The sequence below is a fragment of the Saccoglossus kowalevskii genome, chromosome 16 (assembly GCF_978046115.1).
Source record: "Saccoglossus kowalevskii chromosome 16, keSacKowa6.1, whole genome shotgun sequence".
Lineage (NCBI taxonomy): Eukaryota > Metazoa > Hemichordata > Enteropneusta > Harrimaniidae > Saccoglossus > Saccoglossus kowalevskii.
Window position 1 is genome coordinate 7,398,493 of NC_140656.1, and position 17,934 is coordinate 7,416,426.

Below are 17,934 nucleotides of genomic sequence, written 5' to 3' on the forward strand. Positions count from 1 at the left end.
TTTATTGTCGCTGAAAATACTTTTTGGGTGTTTTGTATGGAATTTAATTTCACTGATTTTTGAAATGAGGAATGTAAAATATATAAAAAAAGTATATTCCCTGGATTTTATTTTCGCTGAATCATTCCTTCAACAAAAATAGCGAAAATGAATTCCAAGCAAATATAAAGTACTCTACAGTACTAGAGAATGTCCTTGTTTCAGCAAAGTGTTTCAGGGTTATGACAAATTATACTCCAATGTATCTTACAATACACAGTAAAGAACAATGCTAAAAATTACATGTTCTTGTCTATATTGCACATTTAATAAAAAAAAACTGTAAAAGATGTACGTTTTCCAGCTCAAACTCCTACAAAATTTATAGAAACTTAAATTGTTCATTTTTTCTACAATTAAGTTTTCCGAAAAAAGCAACAAGTTTAAGTAATGCATAATTGAGTGTTGCCCAGATTTACAAGTGAATGGTACTTGTCAACATGACCACACCAGTCATTGAAAAAAAGAACTTGAGTGACTAACACTACTACAAAAATTGGAAGTACCCCCCCCCCCCAGTGGTAATACCACTCCACCAAACAATCTTGTGATAGGGAATAAAGTACATGCAAAGTGCTGACGTGGTATAATGTGCATAAACGCTTTATATACATAAAACAACACAAGGACAAAATGAAAAACTACAACATAAATAATAATCCATTCAAGCTTCAGTGAACAATTATGTATTATTAACAAAAACAAAAAAGTGTGCATAATTTGTTTCCTCCACATTTTGATAGGTGTGTGTTCTATGTGGGAAAATTGTCTTATTATGACAGTACTGAACCCAGAATAAAAATGTATTGTACATTAAAAACACAACTAAAACTAAAAGCAATTAGGTTAATGGTGTGTACACATTTAATCTTAAAATCATTCCTGACAGAAGCAAAAAAAAAACTAGGAGGAGAGGAATGTCTGTGATAAAAAGATGTACATTTACATTTTGTTTACAGAGATTTGCTTTAAAATAAAAGCCAGTTTTTTCTATTCATGATATCCAGAGCCAATTTAAGAACATCACCTTTTGTTATAATGAGCCAGTCATGGAAGCCAGTACTTCCATGTCAGAGACAATTCTATTACATTTTCCGCTAAGATTTTCTCCTGGACCAATAATTTTTAAGTGATCGCTAAATTTCTGAACAAACGTTCCTAACTGTGAGAAATAAACCAAGTCTTCAGCGATAGCTTTTTCATCACATCCCATAAAGTACGGTGCCTTTATTGAATTTGAATTAAGATCACTGAGAATTACAACAGGTCGCTCGCTTATGGTAGGTTTTCTTTTATGAGCGGATGACAGACAACTTTCTTGACTTGAAGATGTACTGCTTTGGCTGGCTGTCACATTAGTAATCTGGCTGGAGAGTAATGGCAGTAAATTGCATTGGATTGACTCTTGAGTAGTATCTGATGGAGGACTAGATATTTCAGGATCAAGAAGACTAGATAACGGCATCAACAATTCCCCAGACTTGGATCGTTCAAGCTCGAGATGCAGTAAGTTTAAATCTGATACACGGAGGTAAGACTTCAATAAATGGTACACTATCAATGCATACAGATCACATTTCTGTGTAGAACAGCTCCACACTTTACCACCAAACGGTTTCAAGATCTGCGCATAATCACATGAAGGAAGTTCTTCAGCTACGACAGACTGGAACTCGCTATCGGTTGGACATGAATCTTGTGAACTGTCAGTGGTTATACTGGTGCTGTCTTGGCTACTGGTGTCCATATCAGATTGCTTATTGAGTTGTAGCACCTCTTTCATCTCATGTGATAATGCACAGTCAAGTGGGGAGTACCCTGCTTTATTCCTTGCCATCAGTACTGGTTTACCTACAATGAATTATATACATTTATTCAATGCCCACAACTGCAGGACCACAACACAAAGAAACAAAAGTATTCAGTTAGGCATATCAAATTTATATTATGGGAGACGAAATGTACAAAAAGAACAAGCACTTTATATAAACAAAAGTGGCATACTTTAAAGTATTGTAATATTTATATAATATATTTTTCCTACAAATATTTACTAACATATCTATCATGTTTTAGCATTTGTTTACAGAGTATGTCCTGTTTGAAATGAACAGTTATTGATCTGAAAAACAAAGATGCAAGGAAAATATACACCAAGTTTGTCTTACTTATTGAGCAGACAAAGAATATTAACAAATGTATTGCAGAAAGTATCCATAAAATCGGTATTCAAAAATACATAGTTAAAACTTAAAAAGCTAAAGTTAAATGCAGAATAATTTTCTTGTATGTACTTTTGTCTGGTAATCTTTGGTTTAATAAAAAAACGAAAAACAAATTTTGCTTAATTTTTTAAACCAATCATCATGACCTTCTCAACCCAAATCTATGGTAGATACTGCAAGCCAGATTTCAGATCAAATCAGCAAGTAAGTATATGGTGGTAGATTTGGGGCTTCCACAGTGACAGGAAATGTCTGATATGTAGCTGATTCAAATAGGGACCAAACCATGTGATTTACCATGAGATACATAAAGTTATACCTAAATATTCTACAAACCAAATCAGATATATCAGGTGAGTGGTTCTGAGAATGAAGTCCTTCAATAAATAGTTATTGTTAGGCCATGTGCATTGACATTTTGTGTAAATAACATTACATTAGACACACATGCATTTATGTTGGTATGTGTCATATGGGAACCTCATTGATCACATGTAGCCACAGTGAACCTTGAAACACAATTCACGGGTTACGGATGTTTACTACATGGGGGCAGCCATCTTGAATACCCCAAATTAAGATTCCTACAAAACAGTAAAAAAGAAACCTCTCAACTGAATCACTGCTGCTGATTGGCTCCTGAGTTGAATGACAATTTTGGTTTCAAATACCCTAGAAAATGTTCTCGGTTCTGTGTCTAATGAGATGTTCCTATGATAGTATTTTATCGATGCAACAATACTGAATGTCGTTTGTTTGGGGATGACTTAACGCTAGCATCATTTGCCTGTAAAAGTTTATGGTTTTTCACTGTTTTGTAGGAATCTGAATTTTTCATTTCATTTTTTAGGTTTTTAGGTACAGTGCGGATACAAGATGGCTGCTCCCGGATAGTAAATATTGGTAAACTACCGGGGTAGTCACATTTATTATAGCACCACTGTGACTCACCTCCAGCCTTGACAATCAACCTAGCAATCTGAATATGTCCATTAAATATAGCATCATGTAAAACTGTAGTGCCACAGTCTGGTGATGCCAGCAAGTCAAGACCACCTTTGTTGTTTTTACCAGACTTGGTACCTAGCAAGAAATCACATCAACGTAACATTACTTATCACACACACAAACTGGGAGTGTGCACAGGTGATATATTTGTATGTACGCCAAAGTTTTGAGTTTTGACAAAAATAACTAAAAATATAACACATGACACAGAACAGAGTTGTTGCAGTACCTGTGAGAAGTCAACCCTTTTTATATTATGATAGCTTTAAGTACATCTTGGTCTTTCTGCGCATAGAGGAAAACCTACTTTTGTGAATTGAGAAGCGCTATAGAACTACCACAATGCTTATTAGGATTATTACTCTCACCACTATATTGGTTTCAAACAGCAAAACAGCAATATTGCCAGCTATGTTGCTGTTTGGCTTTCTATGCATGTTTCAGAATAGTTACGTGACCATGGTGAGTGAAATGAACATCAACTGGCGACATCGATGTAATACTGGGAAAGATGTTGAATATCAATGGAAGATGCAATTCCATTTCATTTTATTCAATTGTATAAAAATAAAGCAGTCTACAGTTTTTACCTTTTGTGAAGAATGACGTGATGGTTTGAGCGGGTTTAAATCTCAACAATTCCTTTACAATAGAAATATTGCCGTGGTTACAGGCTTCGTGTAATGGTGTCCATCCGGCATTGTCCGGTGCATTGATGTCAATACCAGGACATGCTAACAGCTCTTTCACTTTAGCTAGGTTGTTTTTAATACAAGCAACATGAAGCTGTGTCTCACCTGCAAGTCAATAGAACACTATTACTTCATAAGGAACTGGTGTAATTCTACCCATCTGACTAGATTACATCAGGGTGATCTAACGTGAAATACGTTTTTCATAATTCTAGTGTCATATAATGTAAAAATAAATACATATGAAGTTGGAGTATCTAGCCGTTGAGTGGTTATTGAGATATCAGTGGAACAGTTACAAATTATGATGCGAATTAGGTAATTAGTATGCAGAATTCTACCAAAAAGGCCTACAGATTGTCAAAGAGCACAGACGTGCCAAGTTTCATTCATTGGTGCTCAGTATTATGCATATTAGATCATTAATATGTATATAAGTCTCAATCCTAAGAAGCTAATCTGAAGGAGTTATTTAATGTATCAATGACCCTTCATAACCTTGCACTCAACTACGTCAACATTTACCTTTATAATTTCTCTTGTTGACTTGCAGGTGTTTTTTCTTAGCAAGAGGTTCATTTTCATCTGTGCAAGGGGACAAGAGACTTTTTCTTTTTCTTGTCTGTGATAATGATCTTGACTGAAAACCTTTACTTGTACAAACGTTTGCTTTCCTGCAAAAAAAAAAGGGAAAAAAGAACCGAATGTTCATAAATCAGTTAAAGCATCAGTTATCATGCTGCTGCCCGTTGAAATTACGTTTATATAAAAGTACATGTAAGTACAACAAATCATTACATTTCTGATTCTCTACCTTCGATGAGCGTAGTCAGAGAGTATGATGGTACTTTGCATAAATTAACATATTATAGGTTTGACAATTAGTATTAAAAACCCAACATGAGCGTGTGGGTTTACAGATATAAATTGCATGAGGGTGCAAGTCTGAATGTATTTTACAAAATTTCAGAATTATACCACGAAAAACGATCCGAAAGATTTAGCAAGCAGCCGCATTGCCTAAATGTGCGCTTGGCCAACTTTTTCAAGAGTTACAGTAAACAAGTCATTGAAAATGACACAGTCCCCGTTAAGTTCTCTTTGTGCTTGTCACATTAAAGCGGAGGGGTTGTCGCGAGCGTGTCCTTGAAACTTGAGTTCCAAGTGACGTATACAACAGATTGTTTATTTAAATCAAAACAAGTGTTTCGTGTCATAGTAATATGGCCAAAATAAAAACAGCCGTTATTCAGCCATCTTTGATCTGATTATGAAACACACTGTTATGTATGATGTATGTGCCAAATACAAATGAAAATGGTACATAAATTGTGGAAATATAGTAGGGTAAAAAGTCAGATGGCTGTCAATCAGCCATCCTTGGCCAGATTTTGAAACAAATTGTCATGGACATGCATCCTAACATGTATAAAGTACATGTATGTGCCAAATTTGAATGAAAACTGACAGAGCACGTCCAAGATACCGCATAAAAAAACAAAAACAAGATGCCTGCCAGTCGACCATCTTTGATCCAATTGCAAAATAAATCGTCATGGACATGTATCCTAACATGTATAATCTATGTACCAAGTTTGAATGACAACTGACAAAGCATGTCCAAAATACAACATTTTCAAAAAACAAGATGGCTGCCAGTCAGCCATTTTGAATCGAATCGCTAAACCACTGCATGTGCATATGTCCCACATAAGGTACTAGGCACATGCAAAGAATGAACAGAATCGATCCACAGGATTCTGAAATATGACGTTGGATAGACTGACGCTCGGACAGACGGACACACGGACGGACAGACTCAGGAACTCACGAATGGCCGGGGACATGTATCCTAACATGTATGATCTATGTACTAAATTTGAATGAAAACTGACAAAGCATGTCCAAAATACAACATTTTCAAAAATCAAGATGGCTGCCAGTCGGCCATTTTGAATCAAATCGCTAAACCACTGCATGTGCATATGTTCCACATAAAGTACTAGGCACATGCAAAGAATGAACGGAATCGGTCCAAGGGATTCTGAGATATGACTCCGGACGGAGACCGAATTATAAGTCCCCGTTTTCGAACTTCGTCCGAACGGGGACTAATTACAAAGGCTAGAACATTCACAGGGAGTTCTAGGAATCATGACGGAAATTCTAGAACTTCCTCTTGAAGTCATGATGAGTGCAATCTTCTTTTCAATTGTAAAAGACTCGGTGACTATTTTGTTTCTAGTTGTAAGATCCATGAGCTTAAGAGTGTTCTTAAATTGTCTAGGGCTATTTCGTCTCAGTGGCGAACATAGATTTTTAATGTTCATTATTTAAAAAAATTGTGCTTCTTTAGCATTTTTAGTACATCAAAAAAACTTTTGTGTATAGAGTGAGGGAATACATGCTCATGATATACCTTTCATTTTTTGCCAGCTGACAACAATGCAGCAATAGAAGTTGAAATGTTCGCATTGACAATAGCATTACCACACTACTGAGAGGTAACAATCACACATAATATTCATACATACGCCAATGTCTTCAATGGCTCAGTTTTAGCTGGCTTTGGTTTCTTCAATTTGGGTTTTTGATTTTCTACGTCGTCTTCACTGTTATCCTGAGTACAGCTATCAGATACTGTCCAACACAACTTGGGTAATAAGAAGAAATAACAGGAAACCTGGAATGCAAGAAAATTCATCAACATTAATTGCTAACACATAATAATCTTTGAGAGAATCGGAAAGTGTTATTTACTCATACAGCTAGTAGTATGGACACTTATGGGAATTGACAGGGTATGTCTATCGTTAAAAGGTGCAAGATTTTAATGATCAAACTATGTACTTTTTGGTTATGTGACCCTTTTATTGGAGATGCATTTTTTACTGGCATAAATACAGTACATATAATAATAAGAGAAAAAAATAGATAATCAAATCGAGTTGACGATCCTTTATAATCAAAGGTGTAGTACGTCCCAGGTACAACATTTTCAAATCACAAAGGTCAGATAAAATTTGTCATTTTCATTCCTATTTAGTGAGTTGTGATATAAATTTTAAAATCTGCAAAGATAGTTAGACTTACAATTCTTCTAAGTGACAGTTGTTTATTGAGTAGTGGTTTATTATCTACATTTACCAAACTACTGTCATAGGAATTCAACAGACACTCTGCTAGTCGCATCCTTAGCCATGATGGTTGGCTTGTCTCTAACAACAAACTGATGCTGGCACTGCAATCTAGTAGACCACCTGTGAGTAAAACGTAATGGCAGTTAGTAGATTGCATTAGTTGTAAATGTAAAACTACATACCTTAGTCAAATAGTTAAATATAAGAGTAGTTTATGGATGACTGCCGGACACCTCTTAAACCCAACAAGAAAAGAACTCACTAGGCCAGACAGAGAGTTAACAATAGCAAAACACACAACCAAACTAGATCAGGACAAGGAAATAATCTATTGAACAACAAATTTGATCCTCATACCTTCAGTGAAAGCTGATATCACTTCATTGGCGAAATCCTTTTCATTTTCAATACTAGACATCTTCTTGAAACCAAGTTTTACGTTGACTTGTTGGTAACACTCAGCTGCAATGGCAACCATTCTCTGAATCATATTCAATATCTGTGTCTGCAAATAAAATGATAAATCAGAGTAATATTACATAAAGAAAAGCAGCAATTTACCATATAAGGAGATTGAATATCCAAATAAGGTATGTTTTGTGTACACTGCGTGCAAATGCATTTACCTTAATGCTTTACACTGACATTAGACTTGCAATCTCACATATCAGATGAAGAACACATACATAACACACAGTAAGAAATAAAGTATTCAATCAGCTCACCATGTTTTGGTCATCAGTAGCAAGCTTCACAGCTTTCACCAGATAGTGTAGCAGCGTGATGACGGCCGTACTGATGGCAGTTGGGTAACCACTAGGCCATAATAAACAGGAGAGTATACACTGCCTAGTTGAGGAGCACTTCAGCGGAGAAATTGGTCCTCTCAGTGGCCTTTGTCTGCAAAATCAATGTTTAGTACAGTCATCAGTTAGAGACAGACAAGAAGACAATTCCATGTGGCTAAAAAACGTGTACAAGTAACTGAAAACAAAGCAAACAAGCTAGTTATTGTAATAACACACTTTCTCCTCAAGTAGAAAGCAATCTCACCTTACGAGAATTCCAAGGAAATCTTGTTCAAATAAAGCCACTAGGTATCTCAATAACAACCTGGTGTTAGTTTTGTTGTAAATAATGTCATTCTTGCTTGAATCCTTATTTTCACCGTCACTGGCATCATCGAAATCTTTGGTATCATCTTTTTCTGTCTTCATTCCAATGGCATTTCTATAACAAAGATGAGTTGATTACAGCATACATGTTCTGGGGCTGCTTGGCATTCTATGACACATTATCAGCGGGTAACACGATATACTACCGGTATCTTACTTATATTGGTACTAATTGTAGTTGGTGGCACATTATCTTACATAGAATTACTTATCCATTTTTAGTGTTCAGTATTCCAGTTAGACAAAATAATGGGACTGCCCAGTCTACCTGATTAGCCACCATGCTGTCCAGCAAGGTCCTTCTCATACATAACTTACGAACATGTTAGCATCATAAGGTGAAAATAATTGGAAAGTTCTAGCGATGAAAAGATTACATCATTTTTAATTGCTTTTGAATAATGATTGAAATGAATGTATTGACTAAAAAATCACAAAAATATTTATAATTTAAAAACCTAAACTTCTGTCAATGTACATTATTATCAGTTTCAGTGAGAGAAAATAATTTGAACTTTTGCCATTGGTTAGTTACCACATACAGAAGTATATCATATTTGTCAATTAATATATTAATCCTGTTGTGTTATGAAACCACCAGACAGACTTTTAAAAACACATTATGAATAACTTTTCTCATTAAGCGAGACCTTTTAAGAGTTTTACTGTTTATCTGATCACATAGAACTAACATGCTTAATAATAAATCATACAATGAATATGATCAAAGCACCCTTGAGATAGATCTGAATCATGCACACACCCATGGCTATAAACGTACCTTATGATAGCACTGACGAAGTCCCATTCCCCACCGACCACCACCATATTTAACATCCTTTCGTTATATGCCGTAGTAGACAGGGACTGTAGATACATACAACGCAGTGCTGGCGACACTGCTGGGCAATGTAAACATAGTGTCTGCTTCAACAAGTGATAAACACCTTGTGATATAGCTATATTATCAGTCTGTAGTTTGTGTAAAGAATAAAATTAATTGTGTGAAATGTGTGAAACCTGGATACTAGGTAATTATCTACATGTCTTAAAACTGCGCCATTTGCAATCTAATCACAGATCGTATTTCAACATTGATAATTCACATCTGCAATTTGGAATTCCCAGAGAATTGCATCGATACAACATACCATTATAACAGACTTGACCTATCAGGTCAAAGGACGTTGTGGCAGATCAAACCATGGCAGAAATTGATTTGTATCGAGAGTTTGATTATGATCGAACACATTCAACAATGAAGATAATGATGAAGATTATTGTGACTGTGTAACTTTGTAAATTCTGCTGGTACATGTACATAATTAATATTGTAATAAAATGTGAATATTTTTTGTAACCATTTCTGTTTCTTCATTGTAAAAGTGTTGTAGAAATCAATGACAACGCTACTAATTTTCGAAATTTTGTTTTCACCAAAGATCGATCTGGGACATGTGAACTAAAATTGTCATTTGCCTACTTTTTCAAGGGGTGCTCAGCTAAGCACCCACCCGAAAACACATAATTTGGGGCGCTAAGTCAGACGAGTATGGTAGCATGTTAGGCATCCTTGTAACAAAATTACATGCACAATAGTTTACAAACCAATCCATTTCTTGTTATAAAAACATTACAAGATCAGACACAGATTCACTGCTAACACCATACCTGAATCATTTCTTTCATGACTTGGTGTAGTAGCTGAGGCGGAGGATATGACGTCGACGAGATATAAGACTGCATGCAACCCACAGCTGGTAACCACATGCCCTCTTCTATCAGTGCATCTATGGTGTTTACCATTGGTAATGTAAATGGTACTGGACAGGTCTTGCCAATCTTTGGGGACAGTGGTAACATCTCAAAACAATATGGTACAAATGAAGGCCCACTCTGTTCAGACTGTCAATTTAAAAATAAACAAAATCATACATTTAACGATTTGGCAAGATTTATTGAAACAACTTTAGTGTGCGTATAAAATGACTATTCATTTAATGTTGTTGTTGTTAAAAGTTTGTGTAATTAACTGATAAATAGATGCAGCTATGGTTTGCATAACGAACTTGTTGTAGATTTATTCCTGATTATAGCAGTACATGAATTATCCAGCAGACACCATATTTAACCCACCTTCAAAGATAAAGAGTGTTTTGTATTTAATTCCACAAAGCACCAAAGTCCTAACATACATCGCCAGCTTCGCATTTAGAAAAGTTATGATGTGTTTCAAGAACAGTCAACAGGGACACATGGTTTTCATGCGGTTAATGTAAATGTTTCACTTACTTTTCGCTTTTTAACTCGCAATATAATATCTTTTATATTATCTTTTATTTCTAAAACGTCTCTCGTCATGCCATCGCTGTACTTGACCTGCTTAGGAGTGAAGGCCTCTTTTTCTTTCTCTTCCCTGATAGCTTTACGAACAGCTTCACTAAGTAGTTTAGCGGGAACTTCTAGAAAATCTTTACCTATAAATAGAATTGACAATAAAAACATGGTTACCAGCGTAACTAGTATATGAGGTGGAACAGAAGCGTGCAAAAACAGATGTATATGAAACAAGGATACATATACATATTAATTCTTTGTGAAAGAGATCAAAGGTCAAAATTCACCCAAAATATATTACTAGTGGTTGTCATAGTAACCAAATTTGAGCCTAATATAGACATTAACTTTGCCAACTGACAGAAGTGGCTCAATGACATACATGGTTACCCAAGAAAATAAATAAAGTATAACTATCGGTCTTCACTGAAAACCTGAATCACATACACCTCTGTGACAGCACATATCTGGGCATTCAGAATAAATTCACTTCTGCAGATCCAGTGATTTCAATAGGATTCTTACTACATGTCACTATGACCTGACTTGCACCCCTCTAATGACAGTTACCTGTAGGAGTAGATATGCTGCTTGTGATTGAGCTTGATATCTGACTACCTCTGGACGTGGTCTGACTACTAGAACGGGAAGTACTGGTATTGATGCTACTACTAGTACTCCTCTGGCTACTAGAGCATGTTGATGACGATGACGAAGTATGTGATGCCGTACAGTTGACCTGAGTTGGTGGAGGTACGTACGTTGTTACACAGAATGCAGCAGGATCTGGAGTGCTATGCTAGAAGGGAATGACACAAAGAGACTGATTTAAATTTTCATACATCTGTAATGCATCTCTGCTTACATCTCAGAGTCGGCTAGAACACATTTCCTAACTTTCTTTTTCTCTACATGTATCACACCCTAAGGAGACTGTAAATGTAACTGAGCTCCAGTGAGCACCAGCTAACCGACTATTCTTCATCTTCCATTAGGCCTCTGAGCAACCTGAATAAAAGATCTTAAATAATCACACTCGATTTTCACCTCTAGGCATTTTAACGATTGGATGCAAAGTTTTTTTTAAAAGTCACTGACTCTCAACATTGTAGGAATCGACACAGCATGATTATCACAGACTCACGAAAATTTCTTTCTTGTGAAATCAAAGTGGTGTATATACTGATATACATGTACTCTGTTATTCACAACTTCTTACCTGACATAAAACAGCTGCAATGTAATCAGGGGAAAGGCAAGCAACTCCTCTACGCTGAAATGCATGAATACTGTTCTCATAAGACAAATCAACAAACACATGTGTAAGGCATTGTGCAAGTCTGTCCAAATCATTCAATCTTAATCTGGGGGGCAGCACAGTCGCTCCACCTACTTCTAATAACCTGAAAAAAATTTTAAATTTATTATAGATTAGTTAGCAAATTGATTTCCATTGACCTGAATATTGTTGATAACATATGGAGTTGAAGTTGCACTCTATGTCTTTCCTAAACATGTATTGGGAGTCATGGAATTACGGTATGTGAATTTGTGCGAAATGTGACGATGTTTACTAAATTGAATATATGTCAATTTTAATTGATATTCAGCATGTTTGAATGTTGAATTTTTTAATTAATTGTTTGCGTTACATTTGCCAACATTTTTAAAATTGAATTCCAACAAAAACAAAGACTCAACTCTAAATTGCTGGCATTAATTGGAAACAAGAACAAATCTCGGGAGATTCTCAAATATTAATTTCCCGCAATTCTAGCAAATTCTTACTATCAAATACGTCACGTATGAAGACCCCAATAAAACCATATGAATGATCTCACACAGCAATCCAAAACACGGTAAAAAAATTTCGACCACTTTTAAATAATTCTTTTTGAATACAAAAAAAAAAAACAATAAATTTTCTGCCAGTCAAATTTTTTATAGAGTGAAAATTCAACAAATATAAAAGTTGGGTTATATACAGTTGCAGAAATAGAATAGTTATAGAAAGTCATGTCTTTAAACAAATTTTTTGAGTAAAAATAAGTGAGCAATTTTTGGTGAGGTCAAAATTTTGGAGGTCAATACATTACAAAAATTCGCCAAATAATTAGGCGTTTGAATTTTTAGAGTAGGTGAAAATTTATAGTTTGTAAGGTGACATGAATAATAACAGCAAATGATGAAATACATGTAAAGAAAAAGAAAACATTTCAAAATAATTTGTACACCTTTTGGTTTAACATGACAAATTAGATCAAAACTCACCTTTTGTAAACAGCAGGTCTGTTATTAACATTTTGTACAAATAGCATAACTGTCCAATTATGGAACGGCCCATGTCCAGTCGCTGCTCTTTTTTCACGCCATCGTTTCGGTGCAGTCAGTAACTCTACAGAACATGGACAATTCCTTGGGACTGTGTATCCCCATTCATATGGCGTGACATCCAGCCAATTACCAGCTTCACGACTTGCTGTTATGTAATCCTTTGTTACAACCCATTTGCCTACAGAGCAGTAAAAATGTAATGATTCAGAGTCATTGCTAAGATCATGTAGTAGTACTAGTTTTAATAAATGTATCACCTTATAAAAATGCTTGGAATTGGCTTTGTACCATCAATTCTCCAAAGCAGTTTTTCACTACGAGGAAAATTCACAATTTGAATATTTTATTGAAGACAAAACTTTGCAAAAGTCACTATGTGTCATTGGATTCGAGAGAAATTTTTATAGCTATAAAATTTTGCAAAAGTCACGACTTTTGAGCTTGCAAAAAAACATTTAGCACAAAATTAAATCAGTTGACAATAAACTGGTAAGTTTTTATGAAATTTGAACAAGCACTCAATATGAAGCAGCAAAGAATACGATTATAATTTTAATGTTTCATAATTATTCCTAATATTTCACATACATGTATTCATAAATACTATGTTATGAGGATGCAACTTCAACAACTGACGTTTTCGCCATAACTGATGATCATAGAGATCCAAAAGCATTTTGTGTTTACATAAATATATCATGTATTTTAAGGTGCACTAATATCTAATAGAGCAGATATGATATTATCACAACATGTATTCGCAAAGCGTAAAAGTACTGAGATATGGACTACGCAACATTGTACAAATGAAAACTGGTATTGCTTTTGATTGACAGTGCTTACCTGCAGCACAGCCACACAAGTATTTTTCACCTCGGATTGGCTTGCCAGACACTATGTGTGTACAGTCATTTTTATATTCCTAGGAAAAGAAAAAAAGAATAAGTTAACCTTTGAAAAAAATAATCTGAATCAAATTGCAAAACAAAACGATGTACTCCGGTAACCCATTATGTGTGATGCTCATAAAAAGCTCATACAAAAATCTGAAAGTTGTCCTTGAGGTTTTAATTTTCATCAAAACTCATTGTGCTAAGTTAAGCAATATCAGTGGCAGTGTGCCAGAGAAATGGCAGATAGGGTAATGTGAATTGCATTGCTTGTCATATTTGGACATCTACGTGTACACTTGTATCCGAGGAGAACACTGAATGGATGAGGATACTTTTAGTAAAAATACAGCACACAGGCATATTTACAGTCCCCTTACAGGCTCCATAGCACTGAGAGCCAAATTATTTTCAAGACCTTTTCCCAAACTTTCTTGCATTTTTCCAAAACATTTTGATCAATATTAGGCCAACATCATCACCAAAGCTCATCAAAGTTCTGAGGATATGGTAGTTCCCTGGAGAAAATGGGCCTTTCTAAAATAAATTAATAACTAGGGGGTATGAAGAAATTTCAAGACTTTTCAAAGATTTTTTTATTTTTCCTGTAATTTAAAGACAACTCAAAGACTTTCCAGACCTCAAAAAATCCACCAAAGACTTTCAAAGGATTTTCCCAACGCTATGGACCCTGCCATACTACAGACAAGTTTTCAAACGAAGAGTATTAAAATATGCTAGCAAAATAAATTTATATTCCCAAGAAAAGTATATTAGATTAACACCAGTAGGATGGAAGACGGCAGTATCATCATAAACATAAAGAACCAAATGTATACTGTCATTCCAGAAAATTGCAGAAAATCTTACCAAGGTTTCATAGTATTTTCCTCCTAACCATAGTATATCTTTGGCTAATTGCACCTTATCTACACTTGAAAAGGCGGAGAGTAAAAACTTGTAATCACTGCTTCTGTACTTATTGTTTGATTTTCTTCTTGGCTTAGTAAAACTCATCATCTTGAAAAAAAATTAATATGTGTAACAATAATACCGGTATTATAGATTATAAATTAAATACTGGAAAATAAAAATCTGTCTGACAGAATTATCCTTTGTCCATGTGTGTGCCAGATTAATATGGGGCATTCACACAATTGTCTGCCTTATTTGTAAAAAAAAACGAAAGAAAAAAACAAACTCAACTCTATCACATATATATTCTCACAGTCCCTCTATCCCCGGTCTGGAAACGGTCATTGTATTAGGTGTGAATTGGCCTCCTTCCCTGGCAAAGGCGCATTGCGGGTATGGGCAAAGCATTGTCACGTGATCAGTACGTGATTTGACATCGTCATTGTTATGTATTTTTTTACAACTTAGTTGTTTATTCCAGAATTCATGCTTTTTCACATAATTTTTTAATCAGGATATCTGTATAAGGTCATATTTTAGCCGGCGAGTAGTTCTTTAATTCATCTATTTTACCAACAGCGACACATTTTCGCAACAAATTTTCATACCTTTACCATGATATTTGTCATTTTTGATTTTGGGGTGATTGAAATAAACTATTTTATTTACCATACTTCTTGGCGCGAAACCAATATTTGTCTTCGATTTTGACATTTTATGATCGAAACATATCATTAAAAATTGGTGGGCTGATTTGTTATTTGTCACACCGCATTTTATTAATGTTAAATTGAGTGACTTTTATGGATGCTTTTTAGATCGTAAATACAAATGGCAACGTTTTGAAATGACAATGTACTCAATTCTGTGCTAAAAAAAATCATTTATATACAAATATTGGAGCATTGTCATATACTTTTGCATAGAATAAATTCATTAGTTGTTGTATAGTTGACTTGAATTGTTATGAACCCCCCAAGAATCAGAAATATCGCAGGTTTTTCGATCGACTATGTTAACATGAACGACGCCATTTTGAAAAGATTTGTTTAGTGATGTCAGCATGTTGGCACGCCAAGTTTTTTCCCTATTAAAATGAGAAAATGAACATAATTCCCGATATTATTCTTTGCATTGCAGGAACTGGATGTTTATGAGTTGGTAGGCTGGTGGTGATGCGTATCAGGGTTCAAAAAACCCAAATTTCATAGTGATAATTTTGAAGTCAAAGTGAAGTCATACAATGAGGTATCGCTTTGCATGATGGTACATTTACCAATTTTACTGAATATTTTGACGGTATTGTAATCTGTCCGACTTCCTTGGCCCGGGTGTGAACGGTTTGTTTACCCGCACCGCGGTTCGAGACAAAAGAACGCTAGTCATTTCCAGACCAGGGATAGAGGGACTGTGATATTCTCAAAGACTAGCTGGAACAGGAAGTCAGTAGAAAACAAAAGATTCATGCAGAGGTGTTAATCTGAAAATGAATTGTCTATTCTCGTTCGTGATTGGTCCTGGCAAAGGGTGACCACCGAACTCGGCCAGATTTCTACTCGGCCAGTGACCGATCACGGCCAGTGACCGTACTCGGCCAGCATATGTGCATAAGGATGTCAATGATGCAACAGCGAGCGCTGTATTACAGACTGTCAGAGTCATATCACAACAAAATATAAAAAATGTACGGGCGTCAAAGGGTGTCGATTTCAGTGATGCCTATCGTGCTTTGTTAATAAAAAAAGGGTTGTCGATTTCAGTGACGAAACAGCCAGCGCTGTGTCTTTTGTCATATCACAGTAAAATGTAAAAAAAAATAGACGGTCGCCGATGTGATGTCTGTGATTCGATGTAATGTCTGTGTTTTTCCTTTGAAAAGAAAATTTGCGTCACTGAAATCGACAATGTTCAGCCAATGTTGAAATCAACAACATGTCGGAGAACCAGTAGCGTTTGTGTGTGTGTGTGTTTGTAAACTTGCGTTGTTGAAATCGACAACAAAATAGTCAAGGGAGTTGGCGACTGGCCGAGTTGTGCATTTTTTCCCTGGCCGAGTTGAAATCTGGCCGAGTTCGGTTGTATTCCTGGCAAAGTTTGGGGGATCCAAATCCTACTTGTCACGTGTCTGAGGGAATTTTGACTGGAGATGTTTTGTCCAGGCACTGATTATACTATTTTGAGTTTTTTGACAAAACCACTGCTAAGAAGAATGAAACATGTCATATTCTATTGTATTGTTCAAAACAATGCCTTTGTTCAACAAATGGATGCATGAATTGAACTCTTGAAATATAGTGTGTGCCATTTTACCACTTTGATTGACCAAACAACCAACTATTGATTGCAGCCCGCCAAATTCATCATGACAGGAAGTCGAACCACAGTCCTGTGGTCTAACATAGCAATTGCAGCTCAGCAAAACGATTCCACTGTGAGCTGGGAAGCAGGTGTTTACAATGACACAACTTCTTAGCTTGTTTGATGCTGTGTCAATGTTCACAGTTGGCGAGTGAAATAGTAAAGTATGTGGCCGAGTATGTGACAGATCTACTACTCCTGACTGGGCAATATTACATTGGTGTAACTTTCACGACATTATGTCATGCATCGTGGACGTACAGTGATAGGGTGAAAGTGACATGTTTATCTTTCACGTATTCCTCAATCGTGTTAAGGATATTTCCGGTATGTGAATCGGCTCGACCAAAACTAAAATACAAATCATTAATTGAACCAGAGACAATTAAACCGCAGCTCACGGGCCTTAAAATTAAATCATATGATTAAAACCCGCTAATACAGCCCATGTATTTGTTTTTGTTGATCCACCGCGCTGAAACTAACAATTGGAGCGACGCGATCACGACTGCATACAGCGTGACCTGTGCCCCGTTGGCGATGTGATCTCCCCGTGGTATTGCAGTGAATTAGCAGCGAATAATTCAGTAATATTGTATATATAACTCACTTACGTCTTACGAACCAGGAACAAACTGTAGTGTACGGGACCGTGATCGGGTGCGAGGCTTCGAAATTCGCGCTCTTAGAATGTTCCATTTGAAAGTAGGGTATTCTTGGAAAGGGCCTTGGTCTGTCGTTAAAAAATTCTATAAAATGAATACTTCTTTTCTTGTTTTGGTTATAAAACATTTTTTAAAGTCTTAATGTAATTTAATGTT

General features: G+C 35.7%; 1 protein-coding gene across 1 annotated transcript; it reads right to left on the minus strand.

Annotated features, from left to right (window-relative positions):
- Positions 1-1,072: 1,072 nt before the first annotated feature.
- On the minus strand, positions 1,073-17,805 carry LOC100373214 (SMC5-SMC6 complex localization factor protein 1-like). The gene is made up of 18 exons (XM_002734963.4): positions 17,728-17,805; positions 14,711-14,860; positions 13,794-13,872; positions 12,888-13,128; positions 11,836-12,019; positions 11,187-11,415; positions 10,572-10,756; positions 9,951-10,184; positions 9,061-9,251; positions 8,158-8,334; positions 7,830-8,004; positions 7,462-7,609; positions 7,058-7,224; positions 6,499-6,647; positions 4,490-4,638; positions 3,863-4,069; positions 3,216-3,347; positions 1,073-1,890 (listed from the first exon to the last, which is right to left on the minus strand). Exons 2-18 carry the CDS (start codon positions 14,858-14,860, stop codon positions 1,073-1,075), a joined length of 3,615 nt encoding a protein of 1,204 aa, XP_002735009.1. The 5' UTR covers positions 17,728-17,805.
- Positions 17,806-17,934: the final 129 nt, after the last annotated feature.